Below are 22,827 nucleotides of genomic sequence, written 5' to 3'. Positions count from 1 at the left end.
ACACAACTCAAAGCCAAGTGGGGCTGTGAGAGCCTGTGAGTCTCTCTTTTGTGTGTGTGTGGATCATGGGACTTGAACTCTGGGCCTGGGCACTGTCACTGAACTCTTCAGCGCAAGGCTACCACCCTACATCTGAGCCATAGCCCCACTTCCCATTTTCTAATGATTACTTGAAGATAAGAGTCTCACATTCTTTAGTACTCGGGCTGCCTTCGAACCGCAATCCTCAGATCCCAGCCTCCTGAGTAGCTAGTATTACAGGTGTGAGCCACCGAGCCCAGCTTGTGAGTCTCTTATCTTTAATTACCAGAGAACTGGAAGTGGTACTGTTGCTCAAAGTAGTAGAGCACCAGCCTCAGGGGTAGCACCCAGGCCCTGAGTTCAAGCTCTATCACACACACACACACACAGAAGCAATTACACTAGAATATGCGATCTTCCCAAAGAATCCATAAGCTGTCATGTCTTACCCACAGGCAAAAGCAGCTCAACACTTTTCCTTCTCTTATCTCCCACCAAAAAAAAAAGAGAGAGAGAGAGAGAGAATGGAAAAAGTGAGGAGAAACCTTAGCCTGAACACATGTCAGCAGAGTTGGGAACTGTTGCACACATCATCCAATTCTACCTGTCAGCTTTGCCCAGAGACCCCACAAAAACACTAGGCATATATCTGAGTTTCAGGTGTTCTTTACTTGAAAAGTCTTTCCCGTTGCCACTTGTACAGCATAGCACAGCTTTTCCTATTCAATCTAAACTATGCTGCTTCCACCAGTAGAGCTCGGGGGAAAAATTCTCGATCTCAGAACTAAGGGCATGATTTCAAAGCCAAAGCAAAACCTCCACTCACTTCTTGCCAACTTTGCTAAGTTCCATCACAAATCCTGAGTTCAGTGTCAGGCTCGCCTCTGTGGAACCCCCACAGACTTCTCCCGGCCTCCCTCCCAGAAGGCACTGCATCCTATAGACAAGGTCTTGCCTCACCTCTTGCCTGGCTCAGGCTCTGCACACCTCTCTACCCTCCTGCCAAGACCATCGAGACATGGATGATAACAGCAGCAGCCCCTCTTGCCACCCCTGAAGCCACAAGCACAGTGGGACACCAGCACATACACACTGTTTCAATCCACTCATATCTACATATACTGGGTCTCAAATTCTGTTAAGCACTTTACATGTGTTTATGATTTCAATTCAACTCTTACATATATATGTGTGTGTATATAAATATATTGTCATATATATGCATATACATAAGAAATATGACCAACCTTAATTTTACCAGTAAGGAAACTGAAGTTAGTGATTTGTTCAGTCACTGGCTGAGTATACTCAGAGCTGGCAGAGCTGGAATTTGAACTCACAGCCAGGCTGGAAGCCCCAGCACTGACTCCTGCTACCCACATAAGAAATAATCTACTGTGATTATATTTTCAGATGAGGTCAAGGACAGAGCCCTGACCTCTGTGTTCCTTCAACCTGGTACTTCAAAGCAGCTACTGAGATGAGGTGCTCCCTTCTCCCCTCCCACCACCCTGCAGAAAGCCACTTCAAGAACACAAATGTCTCAGTGATTCTACAAGCTCACCAGATGCTGGATGTGTTTCTGCCACATTTACTTAACTTTAAACCACTTACCAGTTTAGAAACACTTTCTAGCTCCTGTTACGATAAATGGACCTCACTAACAATTTTCAGCCCCCCACGCCAAAATGGACACACAAGTAGGAGCCCTGGGGAAAAAGCAGCTGACCACAGGATTGGACATCGAGCACACTTAGAGCTACTGATGTCTAAGTTCTGAAGTGGTCTGAGCAAGTGTCCTTCCAAGCCTTTCGCTCTGTTAGTAATTTCACCTGAGTCATCCGGCTGCCCACATTCCAGCCCAGCCAACATTCCAATCCCTCCCTTCTCCTGCTGCAGAGCAAGCCCAGAAGAAGGGGCATTGCTGTCCACTAATCTGGGGGTGGTCAGGCCTCACTGCTCTTGTCTCTGGCCAAAGCAAGCAACTAGCAGATGACAGAGACGAGATGGCTGCCAAGCTCCACCAGGGAGCCACATCCCTAAAAGGGAGCTCAGCTGGCCTTGGACAAGGACAACCATGGCCAGAGCACGACCTGGGGTGACCAGAGCCTCATAGAAGCAGGTCTGTGTGGCTAGCTGGAAACAAGTCTGTTACTGTCTGTCACCCCCAGACACTAGGAACTTTGGAGGCCTTAACAAAGCATCCCAGAATGCAGCTAATTGCAGATAATCCTGGTAACTGGGAAGCACCAGAAAGTCACAAGAAGGGAAGGACAGGCTGTATTTACTGATACAGAGCTCGCCTGGCATGCTACCACTTGAGCCATATCCACTGCCCCTTTTTTCCTTTGGTTTTCTGGATAGGGCCTCATGCTTTTGCCTGAAGCCAGAATCAGACCACAATCCTAATCTATGTCTCTCTATAGCTGGAATTACAGGCATGGAGCATCAATCACAGTCAGATTGTTGGTTGAGATGAGGGTCTCACATCTGTAGCTCAGATAGGCCTCAGACTTCTACCTTACTCCCTCCCAAGTAGCTGGGATTACAAGGAAACTTTTTAATGAGTTCTGGGGTTCTTAGACATGCACTGGGCATTCAAGGTCACAAGTATATTTACCAATATCACAATGATATTTACCAACAAGATAGAAACAAGTACCAGATAATTCGCGTTGCATACATACAGCACAGGTTGATATCACTGGAACTCAGGGAGGCATAGAAACAGGAAGGTGAAATCACTGCACTATCTTACTCTTGGAGCCATCCACAAACTTTCCAACAGCTGAGATTTGTTTCACATCCATCATTTCCCTTTTATTAGCATACATCAGTTTTACAAGGGGACTTTTGGGTGACATTTCCACATATGTACCCAGTGCAACCTGGTCAACCTCACCTTTTCTGTCATTCTCCCTTATCCTTATCCTACTTATAACCATTTCAACAAGTTTTATTGTTCTATTTTCGTACCTGCAAATAAACAACTTCAACTGTATTCATTCATCTGCACTCACCCTCTCCCTTGGCCCTCCTCCCTCTCCACTGTGCCCACTCAGAAGTCACACTCATTTTCCAATTTCTCTCCTCTGCTCCTGATATGAGGTTCCTTGTTGGATAGGAATGGGGAAGAGGACTGAGTTAGTCTTCATGTCTACAATGGCCAATATTCCTGAGATCCCACAGGATGAGTATTTCGTCCATCTTTTTATAAATGATGAAATCGAGGCCGCGAAAAGCTAAATTTGAACTGCCTGCTTGGCTTCTCAGACCTCCAGCTGCTACACCCAAAGCTTTTGAGCTGTACTGCTAATGAATACATCATTTCAAACAGTGGGTCCCTACTTCTGAGCCAAAGAACAAGAGTCACTTACCTGTAGGTTTTAGACTTATCCAGCCAGAGACCTGAGATCATAGCCCCAAGCATTCCTGCGATGACGATGGTCAGGCCAATTCTTCCAGCATTCACCTCTTCCCCCTGGAGAAACCACAAGGATCATCCCATTTCAGCCACATTTAGGAAGTATTGGGATGAGAAGGCTATAAGAAGAGGGAAGGCCTGGGAAAAAAAATCTTAGAACAGCAGGTTACTTTGCCAACAATGTAACCCTGAGTAGACACTGGGTGACATGATGAACCCAGTTCTGTACTTAGGAACCACTTTCACACAGATTTAAAAATAAAATTGTTGTCAGGTCCTAGGACTTCAACTAGGGCCTGGGCAGATAGCTTTTGTGTTCAAGACTAGCATTCTACCACTAGAGCCACAGTTGTACTTCTGAATTTTTGTGGTTAATTGGAGATAAAAGTCTCACTAACTTTCCTGTCCTAGATGGTTTCAAACTGTGATCCTCAGATCTCAGTCTCCTAAGTAGCTAGGGTTATGAGTGTGAGCCACTGGCGCCTGGCTCTGATTTCTTTTTTTTTTTAATTAATCATTATAGCCATTCCTGTGTCTTATCATTGTTTCTGTTTTGCAGATGAGGAAACCAATTGCAATCATTAATGCAAAAAGGAGTGGGAGCATAATAAGAAGGAAGGCCCATTTATGAGGTAAGGCCCATGCCTGAGAGTTTACAATCTTTCCTCGTGTAACCTCATCATTGCTCATCATAAGATGGAGCCACTCTATCTCTAATTTACAATGAGGAAACTGAGGCACAGTGACATTCACCTGCTTGTCCCAGGTCAGAAGGCATGTATTAAATACAGACCTAGGATGTGAATTCAGACCTGTCAAACACAAAGACTGGATTACCTAGCTTTAGTGGGCTTCTGCCTCCACCAATATGAGACCCTAGACATTGCAGAAAAGGGCCAAGACGTATCACATGACTTAGGACATAACATTTTGCCTTCTCAATGTCCAGCTTCTTCTTCTGCAAACATTTTTTAAATGTTTTCAGTTGAACCTATGAGTTCAAAACTAAATCTTGCCCATATAAAATAAAAATAACATAAATATAGATGATGCCTTATATTATATACTATATATATTTATACATGATATATATATTATTTTATCATATACTATATAACATATAGTATATTATATATCTTATTATATTATATATATAATTAATGAAATTCCCTAATCCTCAGTCTAATCTTTTTTTGTTTTTTTTTAAGTTGTGGGGCTTGAACTCTGGGGCTGGGCATTATCCCTGAACTCTTCAGCTCAAGGGTAGTGCCTTACCCCTTGAGCCAAAGTGCCACTTCCTGTTTTCTAGTGGTTAATTGAAGCTAAGAGTCTCATGGACTTTAATGCTCAGACTGACTTTGAATTGTGATCCTCAGGTCTCAGCCTCCTGAGTAGCTAGGATTACAGGCAGGAGCCACAGTGCCCAGCCCTCAAGCTTATCTTACAAGAAGTTATCATGCTTCTTTTGCAGAAGAGAGATAGCAGAGATGCCTGCTAGCTTGTCAGTGTCACCATTCCACTTAGGACCAGCAGAACCAGGGTAGTAACCCAGGACCACCTCCCTCCACACTCAATCAGCATATCACCTACAACCTGGGGAGGTCGGGACCCAAGATGGACTCCCAGCCCAGCCTCTGCGGAGACAGACTTGGAAAACCCTATTATCTCCAGGCCCATCATGCTTAGGGAACTCTCTTACCGGGTAGTGCATGATCACCATTTGATTCAGCAAAGTGGACAAGGCATAAAAAGCACCCGCATTCAGACCTGAAGGAGGAAGAAACAACATTACAGTCAGCCTCATCCTGGTGCCATTGCTAATTCCACCCCCCTCCACCAGGCAACAGTCAACATCTTCGCTGTTACTCAGAGTGCTGTCAACAGTCTCATCTTCACTGTCACTCAGAGTGCTGTTTCAAGAGAAGAGAATTTCAGGGAGCTCTGAAACAGCGCTGCAGATCTTCCCATAGAAGTCCTTCGAAACAAATGAGAAGTAACCACATCAACCTTTTCTTAGCCACACACCTTTGCTCTCTGATTCCTTTAACCTAACCTGGAAACATAGGCTCTGTAGAATATTACTTCCAGGTCAGAATTATCTACATCCCTCTCTTCAGCTCTGACCAGATTGTGGGATCAATAAGGACAACTGATCAACCTCCATTTCCTCTTAATGACCCTTTTTCCTCTCTACGGCTCCAGATCTCTGACTCCTCATGCCATTCCCTCTGCAAGTCATTTCTCTCCTCCTGGACCACTCCTTCAACTGCTTCTCTGATTCAATGTCACACAAGATCTACTATGAGGGATTAGATGAGACTGTAAAGAGCATGAGGTTGGTGTCTGCTTCATCAACAAATAAATGGAGCGACTACGATTTGCTGTAAGAACTGTTTCTTAAGGGACTAAGAACTATAGTGATTTGTCCAAAGAAACATAGTGAGGTATAGGTAGCTATGATAGTACTAAAATTAACTCAAGAAAGAAAGGACCTCCTGGCCTATCGATGATGATGATGATGATGATGATGATGATGATGATGATGATGATGATGATGATGATGGAAGCAGCAGAGGGACTCGCTTATGTACTAGACACTGTTCTACACCCATTACAGTGGCTATAATTACCTGGAAGGTAAATGGTATAGCATTCCCATTCTAGAGGTGAGAAATATGCACACAATTAAAATCAAGCACAGTTACTCCAGAATGTCTACCAGGAATCATTTAGCTCTAACCAAATACTGAGGCACACAGCACTACCCTGGGCACACTTGATATTCATGTAGACTGGTACACACATAGCTTGTGCACACAGCCACCACAGGAGTCCTCTCCAGTCAAAGCCACCAACATTTTGCTAAGGTATAAGGAAGGGTGAGTACAGCAACCATCTTGATTCAATGACTCACCAGCTACTACCAGCTTGTAACAACTTCCTAGGCCTAACTGCCAAGGTCCCCTGGAGGGGAAGGCCAGTAAAAAGAACCTTTGTACTCAGGAAAGCACAGACAATGGCCTCCTACCAGAAAAAGACTGGGACATTCTGTCTATTTGTATCACAAGAAGTCATTTTTATCATAAACAGTGTTGTCTGCATGTAGTTGTCATGTCTCTATAACAGGCTTTCTGAAAAACAAAATACAAAGTGAAATGAAGGTCCATTCTTATACAGATAAGAATTCTTAAATGGATAAGAATGTTTCCTTCCCATTCCCACAGCACTTAAACATTGAGTGGTGGAGCTAGATTTGAACCCAATCCCAAATGAATCTGGAATGCTTGATCTTAATTATTCTGCTTTATATATCTTTGCAAAGTTGCATCTCAAGACAATTATCTTCCCATGTTTGGCCAGTTCTTTCCATCCCAGCCTCTCTGAGCAGACATCCCACAGATGCAAGAGGATTGGGCTCAAGGCAGCCTTCTGAACAGCTCAGGGTCACAATGGCCCAATAAACTTGTGGGGTAGCATGGGACATATAGTCTGTCATTCAAAATATATTACCCTATACAGCATTTAGTTGGTGACCTACTCTGAGACTCTCAACATCTTAGCATGTATACATCAGGGCACTTAGAATTCCATTCCTGAGTTCAGACACTCCTGAGAAAGGAGGTAAGTAGCCTGGAATGTGGTAAGAGAAGGCAGAGAACAGCCTCCTGCCCTTTCTTGTCTTTCTGGCTCCTTCCTTGGCCACTGGTCTAGCCCAACCCTGTCAGATATGTTTCAGGTAGAGCCTGAGCTTCAGGCAGAACAACTCTGCTCAGTGTGGGGCTCTAGCAGGGATGAACAAACTGAACAGAATCCATAGGAGTCTGAAGGACAGTATTTAGGAGGAGCAGGAAGTATACCAACCAGTGCTTTTGGGATGCTGAGAGAGACCAAGGGAAGCTTGAACTCAGTCTCACACTGCCCCTGCGATTCTCATGGACTTTTCTACATAGGATGGCTTAGAACAGTGATCGTCAGACCTCAGCTTCTTGAGTAGCTAGGATTAGAGGCATGAGCCACCTGTACCCAGTGAAAACATTTGTTTTAAAAGGCCAGCAAAGCCCCAAGGAATGTCTAATAGGATTGAAAACATATTCTAAAGCCAGAATCATAGAGGAGGAACCGAAATTCCTCCAAAGACACGTGCAAATGGATCAGTGATAAAGTACTGGAGGGCCCCAAGAGAAAGAACCTCAGGATACGCTTAGGAGGCCAGCAGAGGGAAAGACCCTCAGGTCAGAGCCTGACAATTAATGATTCAGTAACACAGCTGAAGATGAGGAGGAGAATACAGAGGAATATCTTGTTTGAAGACATTCTCTAGAAGAGGAACCTTTCAAATATGCAGTTGTTACACCACTGATGACAGATTAGAATGAGCTATTCACAAAGAAAAAGTGGCCAAAGGAAGGCTCTTTTCTTTCATCGCTGCTCCTGACACACAGAGTCCTCTGTCCTTTCCCAGCCACTTATGGAATGCCTACCTCCATCTTCAAGTCTGCATTGTTAAACATGGGGAAGAAGGGACTTACCAGCAGGTGATGTTTTGGGGAAATCTATCACAAGCCCAGTCCCCTGAAGCTCCTCCTATCTAAGTTACATTACCAGATTAAGAGAAGACAAAATATCAACCTCAAATAATTGAAAGGTTTATTTTGAAGTCTAAATTTGTTCCCCAGTATTGTAAAGGACACACTGATAACAGAAAGCCTTTCTTATTTATTTGAAAAAAAAATATTTTTTTTGTTTTGTAACCTAGGCTAGAATTGAAATAGAAATTCTCCTACCTCTGCCATTTCAGTGCTGGAATTATAGGCATGTACTACCATATCAGGTTGGAAATTCAAACTTCACTGGATAGCCTTTATTTTATCTCTCAACTCTTGAACCCTGAATTTCCTCCAAACCCTGTGATTACTATCAAGTGTACTTTGCTCTGTGGCTTGAAGAAACACTTGGAAAGAACTGTACATGTAATACTAGACATTCCACCAGCTGATCGAGAGTTACTCTCCACTTGGTGAAATCAGTTCACACCCAAGAAAGAATGTTGGAAGTCATAAGCTCACCAATGCAACCAACGTGGATGATGCATGCTGTGTGTGTGTGTGTTCTCAATTAGCTTTAAAAAGCTTCCTCTTCATCCAGCATATTCTAATGGAAAGAAATGCTATTGCTATTTTCTGCTGGAGATGGGCAGTATTAGTGCAATGAGGGATATTCATGGAATAGGTGAAGATGGCACAATCAGTAATCGACAGAACTGACTATTCCTTTCGAGTCAACTCTGGTTGAGCACAAGTTACAGATTCAAGTATTAATCCGAGGAGAGGCAGTTAGATCAGTGGGATATGCTCTTTTACAGAGTATTGAGATCCTTGCCTCCTTTCTTGTTTTCCTTTTGTTGGTTCTGCTTCACTACCATAGGTAGTGAAAGCCTAAAAGCAGTAGAGACAACCAATCATGAGCTAAAACCAATAAAATTATGAGTTAAAGTAAATTTTCCTCCTTTATTTTTTGCCCCCCCCTCTTGAAGTACTGAGTAAGCAGCTTGTCTCTATTCTGTCATGTATTTTGTTACAGCAACACAAAAACCAATAAACAGGGGGATGGGCTGGTATGCTTAGGGGTTTCAGAGTAACTAGTTGACCTTAAAGTAGGCTTTTTTGTTGGTGGTGATATTATTTTCTTTATTTTTTACTTTTTACCAATCTTGGGACTTGAACTCAGGACCTGGGCACTGTCCCTAAGCCTCTTTGTGCTCTACCACTTGACCACAGTGCCACTTCTGGCTTTTTCTTAGTAGTTTATTGGAGATAAGAGTCTCACAGACTTTCCTGACCAGGCTGGCTTTGAACAACGATCCTCAAATCTCAGCCTCCTGAGTAGCTAGGATTACAGGCAAGAGCCACCAGCACCCAGATTAATTTTTGTTTGTTTGTTAATTTGGAGAAAAGACAATTGTAGAAGAAAGCAAATACTCTCCACTTGGTTATGCACCAAATGCCACCTTTATAGAATCATTGAAACTTGGACAAAAACTTGAGACCAAAACCCCATCATCCTCAGTCACAGAAATGAATGGCATGTCTTATTTCCCAGACCCTGGAACTCTAGACCCTCTTGTCAGAAGCTATCAGCTTCTCTGTCCAGAGGATTGAATTTAAGGAAGGACATACTTCTCTAAAGATATACCAAAAGAAAAGTCAGGCAAATAGGTCAAAGAAAAGGCCCGGATTTGTTTTCCAAGAGGCTCTTTTCTGTATAAAATGATGCAGTAGTTAATAAACTGGGCTTTGATCTGTCAGACTTGTCTAAAACAACTCCACTGCTTGGTAGCTATTTCATTACAGGCAAATCACACAGCCTTGGTTTCCTAAGGTCAAAAAAAGAAAAAAAAATCAGAAACATACTATGTCAGTTTCTTTTGAAAAATCAAATGAGGCCAGGCACTGATGTCTTTTGCCTATAATCCTAGCTACTCAGGAGGTTGAGATCTGAGGATCACAGATTAATGATAGGTCAGGCAGGAAAATCTGTGAGATTCTTATCTCCAATTAGCCACCAAAAAGGTGGAAGTAGTGCTTTGGCTCAAAGTGGTAAAGTGCTAGCCTTGAACAAAAAGAGTTCCTGAACAGCGCCCAGGCTCTGAGACCAAACCCCAGAACCAACAAAAATATGAACAAGTAAATATGAAAGATCAAATGAGATTATTTGTGTGAGACACTTAACACAGAATAATGGTTTAATAAAAGATTCTTTCAAATCTGTGATGAGGTTAAAAATTAGGGTAAGAATTATTTCCTTTGTTAGCACAGAATTCTGTCACTTCATCCAATTTTCTACCATGGAAATAAGATTTGCTGGTCTCTGGTCCATAAGGAAATATATACAAATATCCAACTTAGTTTAACTCACTCCTTCACTGAGACAATTGCAAGCCTTTTGAGATAAGGTGTTAATAATTCTATGTACTACAAACTCAAACTTTTCCAGAGGCTAGGAAATTATTTCCTACTGCGGCTATGTCAGTTTTATTGACTATCTACTTCAACTCTTTCTTCCTTTCCTTCTTTGTTGGGAGAGGGGTAGGGATAAAAGGGGACAGGCTTTGAAAATCTAAGGCTAATCTGATCTAGATGAAAGGTCATATAACTTTGGTGTATGCCTGAAAAAGGAATGTTTCTCAATTGGGATCATAACTTCTCTTATCTAGAACGTCAGCAGATAGGCACTTCAAGATAAAGACCATTGATAAACCAAACATTTAACTCTAGGCACAGTTCTCATGAATATAGGCATTTCTGGAATAGGCATATCTCATAATAAACATAGAATGCTTTGGAGACCAGAGTCAATGGTGGCTCTGCAATCCTAGCTATTTAGGAAGCTGAGATCTGGAGGATCAGGGTCAGCCCAGAAAGAAAAGTCCATGAAAATCCATCTCTAAAATAATCAAGGCAGTGTGGCTCAAGTTATAGAGTGGCAGTTGAGTAAGAAAGAGTGTGGGATCCTGAGTGTGAAGAGTGAGCAAGAGTACAAGGCCCTGAGATCAAACCCTGGTACTGACAAAAAAAAAAGGACGCAATAGCCCCCAAAAGAATAAAATACTTAGGAATATACTTAACCAAAGAAGTAAAGGAATTATTCAATGAAAATTATAAAAGCCTAATGAAAGAAATTAAAGAGGACACTAGGAAATGGAAAGACATCCCATGCTCATGGCTAGGGAGAATCAACATAGTGAAAATGGCTATACTGCCAAAACTGATATACACATTCAATGCAATCCCCATCAAAATCCCAAAGACATTCTTTATGGAAAATGAAGATATAATCCAATGATTCATATGGAACAAGAAAAGACCTAGAATAGCCAAAACAATTCTAGGCAAAAAGAGCAATGCTGGTGGTATTACAATACCAGATTTCAAACTCTACTATAGAGCCATAGTAACATAAACTGCTTGATACTGGCACAAAAACAGACCAGAAGATCAGTGGAACAGAATAGAAGACCCAGAAATAGAATCATATACCTATAGGCAACTTGTATTTGACAAAGGAGCCAAAGATATACAATGGAACAAACACAGTCTATTCAATTATTGGTGTTGGCAAAACTGGGCAGCCAGATGCAGAAAACTAAAAATGGACCCTAGCCTTTCGCCATGCACAAGCATTAACTCAAAGTGGATCAAAGACCTCAACGTCAGACCGGAAACCGTGAAACTGCTACATGATAATGTAGGAGAGACACTGGAACTCATAGGCACAGGCAACAGATTCCTGAACAGAATCCCAGGGTCACAACAGATTGGAGAGAGACTCGATAAATGGGACTACCTAAAAATAAAAAGTTTCTGTACAGATAAAAACATAGTTGCAAAAGTAGAGAGACAGCCAACCAACTGGGAAAAGATATTCACCAACAATACATCTGACAAATGCTTAATATCCAGTATCTACAGGGAACTCAAGAAACTAATCCCCCGAAAACCCAATAAACCATTCACTAAATGGGCAAGGGAACTAAAGAGAGACCTATCAGAAGAAGAGATTAAAATGGCAGAAAAACATATGAGAAAATGTTCATCATCCATGGTCATAAAGGAAATGCAAATAAAAACAACCCTAAGATACCACCTTACCCCAACAAGAATGGCCAAGATTTTGAACTCAGACAATGACAGTTGCTGGCGGGGTTGTGGAGATAAAGGAACCCTACTACACTGCTGGTGGGAATGCAGACTAGTTCAGCCACTCTGGAAAGCAGTGTGGAGGTTCCTTAAAGAACTGAAAGTAGACCTTCCCTATGATCCCGCCATACCACTTCTGGGCATCTATCCTGAACAGTATGACCCAGGATATTATAAAGACACCTGCTCAGCTATGTTCATCTCTGCACTATTCACAATAGCCAAGCGATGGAAACAACCCAGATGCCCTACTGCAGATGAATGGATACAGAAAATGTGGTATATATACACAATGGAATTCTACATAGCCAACAGACAAGATAAAATAATGGCATTCGCAGGGAAGTGGATGAATCTAGAGTGAATCATGCTGAGTGAGACAAGTCAAGACCTAAGGAACAAAAGGCGCATGATATCCTTAATATGTGGTTATTAAGTCCAAAGTATACAAGAGCGAGGACTCAATAACTGCATACCCAAAGCAATGGACATGGTAATGGAAATACAAACATAACTTTATAGACAAAAAAACCTATGACTCTATAATCATAATGTTTTATTTCATAAACTGATATGTTTCTATGATATACAAACCGTTAGCCTAATTTTGATTAAGTTCTAAAGACTAAGTCCCAGAGAATGTAATTAGAAATTCCCTCCTTGAACAATTGTTTGTTAAACTTGTCATTTAAAATATGATGTAAACATAAGCCATATAATTAATGATTGTTGTTCTTAAGGTGCTATGTTATCTCTCATCACTTCTACTGTCCCTTGGTTATCTCATATTGTTACACTATCTCACTTTGTTACCTGATATATTGGATATATTTGTATTTGGTTATCTGAAATTGGATAGGGAACGGGGGAAAACAAGATGAGGGGTGGGGGAGGGGGGAAGGGAAATGGGGACCATGACATGTGAAAGGGTATCAATGTATGGGAATTAAGGCACCATTTATCTGACAAATACCATGTAACCCTTCTATTAATTACAATAAATATATTTTTAAAAAAAGGAGACATACAAGCTGTGGGGTTGGTCATACACCAGTTATCCCAACTATGCTGGGGCAGGGGATGTGAATGTAGGTGGCTTTTATCTGAGGCCAGGCCTAGGCAAAGAGCAAGACCATTCCATGAAAAAAAACCTAAAAAGCAAAAAACACTCAGGGCATTGCTCAGATAGTTGAATTCTTGCCTAAGGAAGGTGAGGTCAACAAATCTAGGCTTTATAATCAGGATGATGATACGAATCTGTAGTCTCAGCTACTCAGAAGACTGACTTGGGGGGTGACTTTTAAGTCTGGGAGACCAACCTGGAGAGACAGACTCAATATAGAAAGACTCTGTCAAATAAATAAATAGTTAAATTAATTCTAGATCTGTCATTTATATGACCTTGGTCTAGTTATCTAGTTTCTCTGAGTTTCCATTTCTCATCTGTCATATGGGAGTAGTTATTTACTACACATGGGTGCAGAGAGTTGATGATGTGCAAACCCATCAAACCCAATCACATTTCTTTGTTTCATAGGCTACAGAGTATGTACACACTTGTTGACTCTTGCTTTTAATTTTAACCAGTAGATTACATGATTAAATATAAGCTGGACAACACACTTGGGTACATCTGTAACTTCTTGAACTAAAAATACCAGTTACTAGGCTAGTGTTCATCTATACACAGACATTAATAGAATGTCAGGGAGCTTGTCTTGGCCAGTCTTATTAAAGTCTGCACAGGAGACACAGAAAACACTGTGCTAGTAGGAACACCAACACACCAACACAAACATTCAGATGTATCTTCCCATAGGCCAAGAAAATGAAATAAAAAGAGGTCCAGTGCTGTAGCAGGCAAGAGAGGGGGAGAAACAGAGGGGGAGGAGAGAAAGAGAAAGAAACAAAGAGTGATAGTGACAGAGACAGAGACAGGAATCATTGATGGAGGTTACAAAGTGAGAGAAGACTGCTGAATTACAGCAGCTTGTGTGATAAGACTCATTCACTCATTCATTCACTTAGTCCTTCATGCCTTCATTCATACACTAATTCACCACTACTGAGTATGCATTTCAGGCAGGCCACTGCAAAGGAACTATAAATACGAAAAGACGGAGATGCTTCTAATAACTGAAGTGCCAAAACAGAATTAATCTACTAGGGAGATAGATTTTGAAATGCCCTTTTAAAAATAGTAAGTATTAAGATATATAAGTAGTAGTGAGAGAAGAGAGAAAATGTCATCTACCCCTGCTTTTCAGAGATAACAGTGAACTGAGCATCAGAGGACCAAGAGACGTGTTGGCTAAGATAACATAAGAAGAAAATGCTTTCCTAACGTGGATTTTACAGCGTATGTACAAAGTCCTCCAGGTAGAACGGGTTCTCCAGGAAGCCCTACACAATTCATGTGAACACAGGATTTGGGAAGAGTGAGATCCAGACACATCAGGCCTCTCATCTCTTGTTCTCAGTCCAGTGGAACCACTGGGCACCTCTGCTCCTTACCATAGGTGATGACAAGCAGCACAAAGTTGAGGTTTTTGAAGAGCCGGATGACGGCAGGTAAGTACGAAGCGTCGGGAGATGACAAGGCATAACTCAGAGACTGGGCTCTGCTGGGGGGATACTTAGGCTTCTCCTTGAACACTGGAAAGAAAGAAACAGAGATGACCGCAAACTTTTGTACTCTCCTGCTCGCTCAGAAGCACTCAACCATGAAGGAAGGAGCTAAAACTTGCCAGAGGAAATGTTCATTCTCCAGTGGCATCTTTCCATCCCCCTCCCCTGAAGCCACTTGCCATTGTCTCAGGCTTGGCACCTGCTCCTTTCATTCTTATATGAGTTTTGTTTGATTTGGGGGGACAGAGCCTAACTAACATAGCCCATGTTTGGCCTCAACTCACACACCATTCACGACCCCCGAAAGGTGGAAATCACTGGGCCTCCCATACAATATCCAAAGATCAAAATATCCCATAATGACCAAAAGAAAACAGCTGGAAAACTTAAAACCATCGCAAGACCTGGGCTGAGAAGAAGCATTCCTTGTATGTCCAGGAAATGAATAGCTTCGCTTCAAAACTCCTCAAAAAGTGGACAAAGGCTGTGGTGCCCATACTTGGCAGAACCTGGCACATGATAGCCAAAGACTATTTCCTGAGTAAGTGAAAGACATGATCTTCTATAGGAAAAGATATCCAGACTCCATTTCTACTTTCACAACTCGGAATCAATGGTGTGCCTCATGAAGGAGACAAGCTGGCCGTGTTCCACCCCGCTATGACTCTCTGCTCTAAAGCACTGGTGACAGAGTGCCAGGGTTAACACTTGGTTCATATTCCAGTTTCAGTATGTATGTCTGTTACCATCAATCATCTTAACTACACAGTGCTGTTCAGCTCTCAACTACTTTTTGACCAATTATTGGACCATTCTAGGTTCCTGATTGAGTCTGAGATTGAGTCTAAGGCATCACATAGTCTCCTTGTTTGAGAAACCATCTGGCAGGTCAACAGTCTCCAGTTAGAGGAAATTGTGGAAATGAGATTTACTTTCTGGGCAGATCAAAGGACCTCCCCCCCACCAGAAAACACTCCAGCTCTAACTTCAGAGCCCTGCTTCCTCCTTCTCCACAAATAGTCCTACCACCCCCCTTCCCCTGAATTTGTCACCCATTGTTGCCCGTTTGCCTCCCCTTCTATCCCAAAGAAAGCAGGCAAGGCAAGCAAGTGCCTTGTCCCTGTACCAACAGATACTGTCTCAAGGATTTGGAACCCACAAAGCAGGATTCAGATAACAGTTCTCCATTCTTCATGCTTTGTAATAAAATGCCCAAACATAACATTATTCTTCCACCCAGAATTTCAATTGCAATGAACCAGGCCGTCATCTGGTATAATCACAGAATATAGATCTACCCAGGTGTAAAGCCCCCTGGTTGCTTTCTTTACCCCTGCCTCTCACCTTCCCTGGAGCTCCCAGGCTTCTGTCTGAGCCATTCTGCCACCTTTGCAAAGCCACCTAGTAGCCCTTCCTCATCCTAGATCCAGGCAGAGAAAAGGGTGGAATGAGGTCCACTGTTATAGAACTGTTTGATGAGGAGGTGAGCCAAGAGTCAGAAATGAAACCTTTAATATGTGAGATGGAACTTGTAGGCATTAAGGAAGAAAACTGGTTAACCTTTAGACAAGTGACTAACTGGAAAAACAAAACAAAACAAAAACTCTACTTCTCTGTTCGTGACCCCCTCTCCACTGAATGGAAAAGATATTTTATTGAGTGAGAAATGGCTGATGCATCAGGATGACAGCTGAGGTCGGGATCTCAGAATGTCATGCAAGGCTGTCTCTGTGGGCTCCTTTTAACCCTCGAAACCACAGGAATTTCCTCTCCTGCCTAATTAGAGTGTTTTGCTTATTTCTTGGAAACCTGGAAAATAAGGCAGGAAACAGATCAGACAGTATTTGGTAGCACAGTAGGAGCTGCCTCCTGGGGGCTTCAGGTGTGAGCGGACAAAGCAAGTTGGGCCACTTCAATCACCACAGGCCAGGCTTCATGAAATGATTGAAAGGCAGAACAATACTCTGTGATTTTTCTTACAACCCACAAAACACCCTTAGATGAAGACAGAAGACAAAATTCTGCATTTGTTTGGGTCTTTTCTATAGTTTAAATTGTCCTTGAACTCATAATCCTCCTACCTCAGTTTCTCCAGTACTGAGATTATAAGCATGAGTCATCGAAGATGGAACACATAAAATGTTCACATGTCAATGATTAAATAGACATCTATAAAATGATAATAGCAGTTATTTGAGGTTGGTGGTTGCAATTAACTTGTACAAAGACAAGTTAAAGTCCATTTCTCATACTTATTTTTTGTATTTTCTTGATTTTTCCATAATAAGTATAAATTAATCATATTTTTAAAGCATTAAAGAAATGCTTTAAACATTCTCAGATTAATCTCTGAGATTGCTAGTGTTTGTAGATTAGCTTCTGTTTATCTTGTCGATTTTTATAGTATGGAGTTAAACAAACTTAGATTTGGCTCTAATATCTACCACTTATTAGCTATGTAATCTTGAGGAACTTATTTATTTATTCTGAGTGTGTGTGTGTGTGTGTGTGTGTGTGTGTGTGTGTGTGTGTGTATGCTGGTATTGGGCCTCAACATTCTTGTTTGGCTTTTTTACTCAAGGTTGACACTCTTAGCACTTGAACCCCATTCTATATCTACCTTTTTGCTGGTTAATTGGACATAAAGTCTCACAGACTTTTCAACCCAAGCTGTCTTTAAACCACACATCTCTAAGATTACAGGTATGAGCCAGCAGTACTGGAGTTATTGAGACTTAGATGAATCAGCCATTCTTTGTTTTGTTTTTGGTCGTGGGACTTGAACTTGGCCTGGGTGTTGTCCCTGAGCTCTTCAGCTCAAGGCTACTGCCCTACCCCTGGGCTTGGTGTTGTCCCTGAGCTCTTCAGCTCAAAGCCACAGCCCCACTTCCAGTTTTCTAGTGATTAATTGGAGGCAAGAGTCTCACCAACTTTATTGCCTGGGCTGGCATTGAACCGCAATCCTCAGATCTCAGCCTCCTGAGTAGCTAGGATCACAGGCATGAGCCACCGTGCCCAGCGAGTCAGGCGTTCTTAGCACAGTGCCTAGACACTGTAGACTCCTCATTTATCATCAAGAAGCCTGGCAATTGATCTAGTGAAGAGGAATTAGAGAAGCTTTACAAGGAACTAACAATATGCATGGGCCAGCTAGCAAGTAGTGGTGACAGGTGCTCAGGCTAAAACGATTGAAGACCACAAAAATCTTGGCCTCCAATGTCTGTAAATAGCCATGGCTGACACCACAGTGTGCGGAACCTCCCTGCACCATCCCTTCAGTCTACTGATGACCTTACCGATGATGACAAGGATGAAAAGGAGAGTGGCCACACCTCCTACTATGTAGAACATGATGCTGATGTGGTAGGCAAGCTTGTCCTGGTCACTGATGTTGGGTACCAAAACAGGAGGGACCAAGAACCCAATCGCAATTCCAAGCTATAGGAGACAGACACAATTACTCGATTACTGATGGCCCAGAGGTTAAACAACACACATTTAAAGAGATTCTTAATAAGCAAGATCATTCTTACCTTCCAATCTTTCCTAAAACCCAAATGGGGACCATTTCCTTACTTTGAGACACTGGAGAAATCTCTTTTGGTTGACCGCTTGACATACAACCTGTCTGACTCTCACTATGGAAAAAGTTAGAGGGTTCTCATGGCAAACTAGGCTCTGTTCTAGCACAAACCAACATGCAATGGTTTCTATACATACGTAAAGTAACATTACTATTATTATTATTTAATACTGGGGCTTGAACTCAGGGGCTAGCCATGGTCCCTGAGCTTTTATACTCAAAGTTAGCATTCTACCACTTTGAATCACAACACCACTTCCAATTTTCTGGTAGTTAGTTGCAGGTAAGAGTTTCACAGACCTTCCTGCTTGGGCTAACTTTGAACAGTGATCCTCAGATCTCAACCTCCTGCATAGCCAGGATTGCAGCTGTAAGCCCCCCGGCACCTGGCTTGATTTATGTTTTTCTTGTGCTATTTAAATATTTCATTTCATAACCTGTTAATCTAGAGCTAAGGGTCCATCTCAAAGACAATCATAAGAAAGTACATTCAGTAAGAATCGGAAACCTAAAGTTGTCATCATATTCACAAATATCAAAGCTTCAGTTCACTGTAAGAAAGACTTAGCAACTACCCAAGCATCTCTTGTGTAGACACACACACACACACACACACACACACACACACACACACACACACACACACACCAATTAAAGCACCTAATACCACAATAGAAGTCCAAATTCCAGCAGCTTGGCAGATTAACATGACCTGTGTGTGCCTGAGGTCAGAAATGCTTGGATTTGGACATATGTGGCTATGAGACAACTCTCCTAAGTCCTCCTGCCAACTGGACTACACCAAGGCAGAGAGTGGGGAAGCGCTAGTGAACTAAACACTGTTGGACGCCAAGTCAGTCCTCACCATGGAAGCTCCATGCTTCCTCTGCTGAGTTGGAAAAGGAATGGAAGATGGATGATGGGCTTTCAGTCCACACTGTTATACCATCCACCCATCCACTGCCCACCTGCCACCTCTTTATGGGGTGTACACCAGCCAGTTACCACCTCTCCAGATGGTGGCTAGTGGTTCCTAACTCTGCAATATCCACAGAAGTCATAAACAGGCTGAGCTAGGCCTCCCATGATGGAGCACATCTTTAACCTACTACTCTGTGAAAAGTGCTCACCTAGCCAGGTGCTAGTGGCAGATGACATCTGAGCATCACAGTTTGAAGATGGCCTGGGCAAGAAAGTCTACAGGACTTGTATCTTCAAAAAAACTACTCAGAAAAAACAGAAGTGCTACTGTGGCTCAAATGAGAGGGCCAGCCTTGAGAAAAAGAATCTCAACACCACCACCCAAGCTCTGAGTTTAAGCCCCAGGGCACACACGCACACACACACGCTTAACTAGACATTTTTGGAAGTACCAAGGTCAGGCACACTTCCTGCTTTCAAAGAGCTTGAGAATCTAGGGACATGGAGAATTTCAAACGAAAACATAAAAGGTAGCCTAAATGGCTGTATTTGTGGGGATATAGTTTTGAAAGGGCTTTTGTAGCTTTCTATTACAACCTGATTACTATAGGCTATGGGAGGTTAAACTCTAGTAGTTAAGGGACTTGTCAAGGGTCACCAGCGTTCTAGCTCAGCTGAGGTGAGAGAACTGACGTCCTGTCCTCTCAGGTTAGGGTCTTCTCCACTGGCCTGCAAGGAGGTCATCAGAAAGACCCAGAAGGGCAGGCTTCATGGTTCCGAGCCTCCCTTGCTCTGATTAAATCACACAGATTTGTGGACTGAGTCTGAATGCTTGCCTCTGAGACTCTGAGGTGAAAACAGATCATAGACAAAGTGGCAAGAACCTTCTTCATTGTCTCCACCCCCTTTAGCCACTATACTCCTTTGGAATTTCAGGTCTAGAAGTGAAATAGATAATCCTGTAGAGACCTATTTGTGTATGAGAGAAAAAGGGGAGATAGGGACATTTTCCAAAGCTCTGGGAGGAGGCTTAAAAGTCCCAAGAGCTTGATGCAGAACAATCCAATCCTCAGGAATCTCTGCCTCAATAATTAACTCCTCCTAGTTGGAGATACATGCCAGGCCTGGTATCTCTACTCTAAGCCTGATGGAACGCTGCTCCACTCAGCACAGCCAGCTTCTCCAGGCAACAGGATGGAGCAGAGAGCCCAGGAGGTCCTGTGTAACAGCAGCAGGAGAGCAACACTGTCTCAGAGCAGCTTTTCTCTTGGAAAAAAGATGGCTTTGGAAAGTACTTTCATGCCAGTGTGGGAAATCCAAAGCCAGGGGTTGGATTGTCAACAGCTGATCCCTGAGTTCAAGTTCCAACCAACCAACCAAACCAAAATAAACAACAAAACAACCTGCAGTGGTGGTGGACCCTGTGTGGGTGAATGAGGAAGGGCAGAGAGGAATGCATGTGCCCAAGTACATGACCCTTCCCCACTCCCAAGACCACCGAACAACACAAACTCCACAGAGACTTCCCTCACTTTTAAATTAAGGGCCCAAATCTGATTTGTTGTTGTTGTCATAAGGCTTGAACTCTGGGCTGAGCGCTGTCTCTGAGCTCTTCAGCTCAAGGCTATTGCCTTACCCTTGAGCCACAGCCTCACTTCTCATTTTTCTAGAGATTAATTGGAGATAAGAGTGTCACGGCTTTATAGTGCCAGGCTGGCTTTGAACCACCATCCTCAGATTTCAGCCTCCTGAGTAGGCAGGATTATAGGCATGCGCCACCGTGCTCTGCTAAGGGTCCAAATCTTAATTTAAAATGTAAATATAGGCAGTCCACAAAGCTGTACAAAGAAGTCTGCCTTACAGGTCTGTCCCTAGTCATCTACTTGCTGCTTAGAGACCCTCTTTTCTGTCTTTTCAATATTCCAAAGCCCACAACTGAGGATCACAGGGACATTGTATCAGCCACTCTGCCAAGATTACCTTTTCACCTAGCAAAACACCAATATCCTTCAGGCCTGAGCTCTTTCCCCCTCCCCCCCGTCTCTGTCTCTGTCTCTGTCTCTCTCTGTCTCTGTCTCTGTCTCTCTCTCTCTCTCTCTCTCTCTCTCTCTCTCTCTCTCTCTCTCTCTCTCTCTCTCTCTCTCTCTCTCTCTCTCGACTAAGCTCTGTAAGAGCAAGATTCTCAAGTCCTCTTTCAGTCCCTTCCAGGTCTTCCCTCTCCCCTTTAGTCTCCCTGACTGCCTGCTAGACAGCCACGATCTCCTCTACAGGCCTGCCAGTCTTCCCATTTCTACACACACAGTGAGCACAGTCCTTGCACTGACCTCTCAGAGGAAGGAAGAGTCCAAACTTCTCCTCAGCCTGCTGCTCTTAGCTGGCTCATCACCTTTGTCCCATCTCCTCCCATGTTCCCCACAGATTTCATGTTCTCCAGCCAGACTGGACAAATCTCAGTGCCAACCCTTCTGTGCTCCAGTCTGGACTCTTCCCAGAGTTCTCATTTTAACCCTTTTGCAGCCCATTTCAGTGCCAGTTCCTTCATAGGGCTTCTCTTCATTCTTCTAGTCAGGTAAGATCTCTTTGATCTAACTATCCCCAGACTTCTGGTTTCTAGTCATTTTCCTAACCCTTACTAGTCCAGTGCCTGGTGAAGAAGATAGGGGCTTGCTCAACAGACGAGAACTACAGGAAGTACTTCAACTCAGAACATATATCATTTACAATGCATATCTGTCCTGTGAGTCCAGACTCATGCAAAGATGGGGTAGAAAATCTAAATAAGGTTCTCAGAGAACGTTTGCTATTTATAAAAGTATACTTAGCCAGGCACCAGTGGCTCACATCTGTAATCCTGGCTACTCAGGATGCTGAGATCCGAGGATCACAGTTCAGAGCCAGCTGGGGCAGGAAAGGCTGTGAAACTCTTCTCTCTAACCACCAGAATAACAGGAATGGTGCTCAAAATGGTAGAATTCTAGCTGTGAGCAAGCAAGCTCAGGAACAGTACCTAAGCCTGAATTTAAACCCAGTGACTGACAAAGAAAAAGAGAAAAGAAAAGAAAAAAGAAAGGAGTCCTGAGATGCCCTAAGAAGAAGCAAGGAAAGCCCAAGGTGGGTACTGGGACACCAGAACTTTGAAAACTTGGAGCACTGGACTTGAGTTTAATCATGAGAATGAGCTTGCAGTTACCCAGGAGCACCAAGGCACGTGTCCAGGTAAGCATCCATGTGCATGCAAAGCCTGCTCACATGACTAATTGAATTTGAAATCCCTAAATCCAAACACTTTTTTTTTCTTCCTGAGTGATGTTGACAAAGGAGATTATCATCTTATTCTTAAAACTGAGCCTGGTAGTTATGCCTGTTTTTAGTTACTCCGACTCCGGAGCCTCTTAGTACACAATCCCTCTTTTTAAAGACTGGGTGTTTCCCTTGAAGTCATTCTCATGGTGAACGCCACAAAGGTCAGGCTCGGCCTCTAAGAGAGATTTCCCTTCATAGGAGCGCAAATCACTGTGAACTGCTATCCTGGTCATGCTCAGATCCTGTGGCCA

The 22,827-nt window shown here is 42.9% G+C and overlaps 1 protein-coding gene across 1 annotated transcript in view; it reads right to left on the bottom strand.

Annotated features, from left to right (window-relative positions):
• Positions 1–22,827, bottom strand: part of Flvcr2 (FLVCR choline and putative heme transporter 2) — a 43,605-nt gene that overhangs the window by 5,748 nt on the left and 15,030 nt on the right. Inside the window, exons 2-5 of the mRNA XM_090344513.1 lie at positions 18,066–18,207; positions 14,656–14,796; positions 5,145–5,212; positions 3,399–3,502 (exon numbers count right to left, since the gene is read on the bottom strand). Coding sequence (XP_090200639.1) covers positions 3,399–3,502; positions 5,145–5,212; positions 14,656–14,796; positions 18,066–18,207 — 455 coding nt within the window. The remainder of the gene's footprint in view (positions 1–3,398; positions 3,503–5,144; positions 5,213–14,655; positions 14,797–18,065; positions 18,208–22,827) is intronic.

The sequence above is a fragment of the Megascapheus bottae genome, chromosome 14, assembly GCF_031878675.1.
Source record: "Megascapheus bottae isolate mThoBot1 chromosome 14, mThoBot2.hap1, whole genome shotgun sequence".
Taxonomy (NCBI): domain Eukaryota; kingdom Metazoa; phylum Chordata; class Mammalia; order Rodentia; family Geomyidae; genus Megascapheus; species Megascapheus bottae.
Note: the sequence above shows the minus strand (reverse complement) of the source record. Positions and strands in the feature narration are given on the sequence as shown.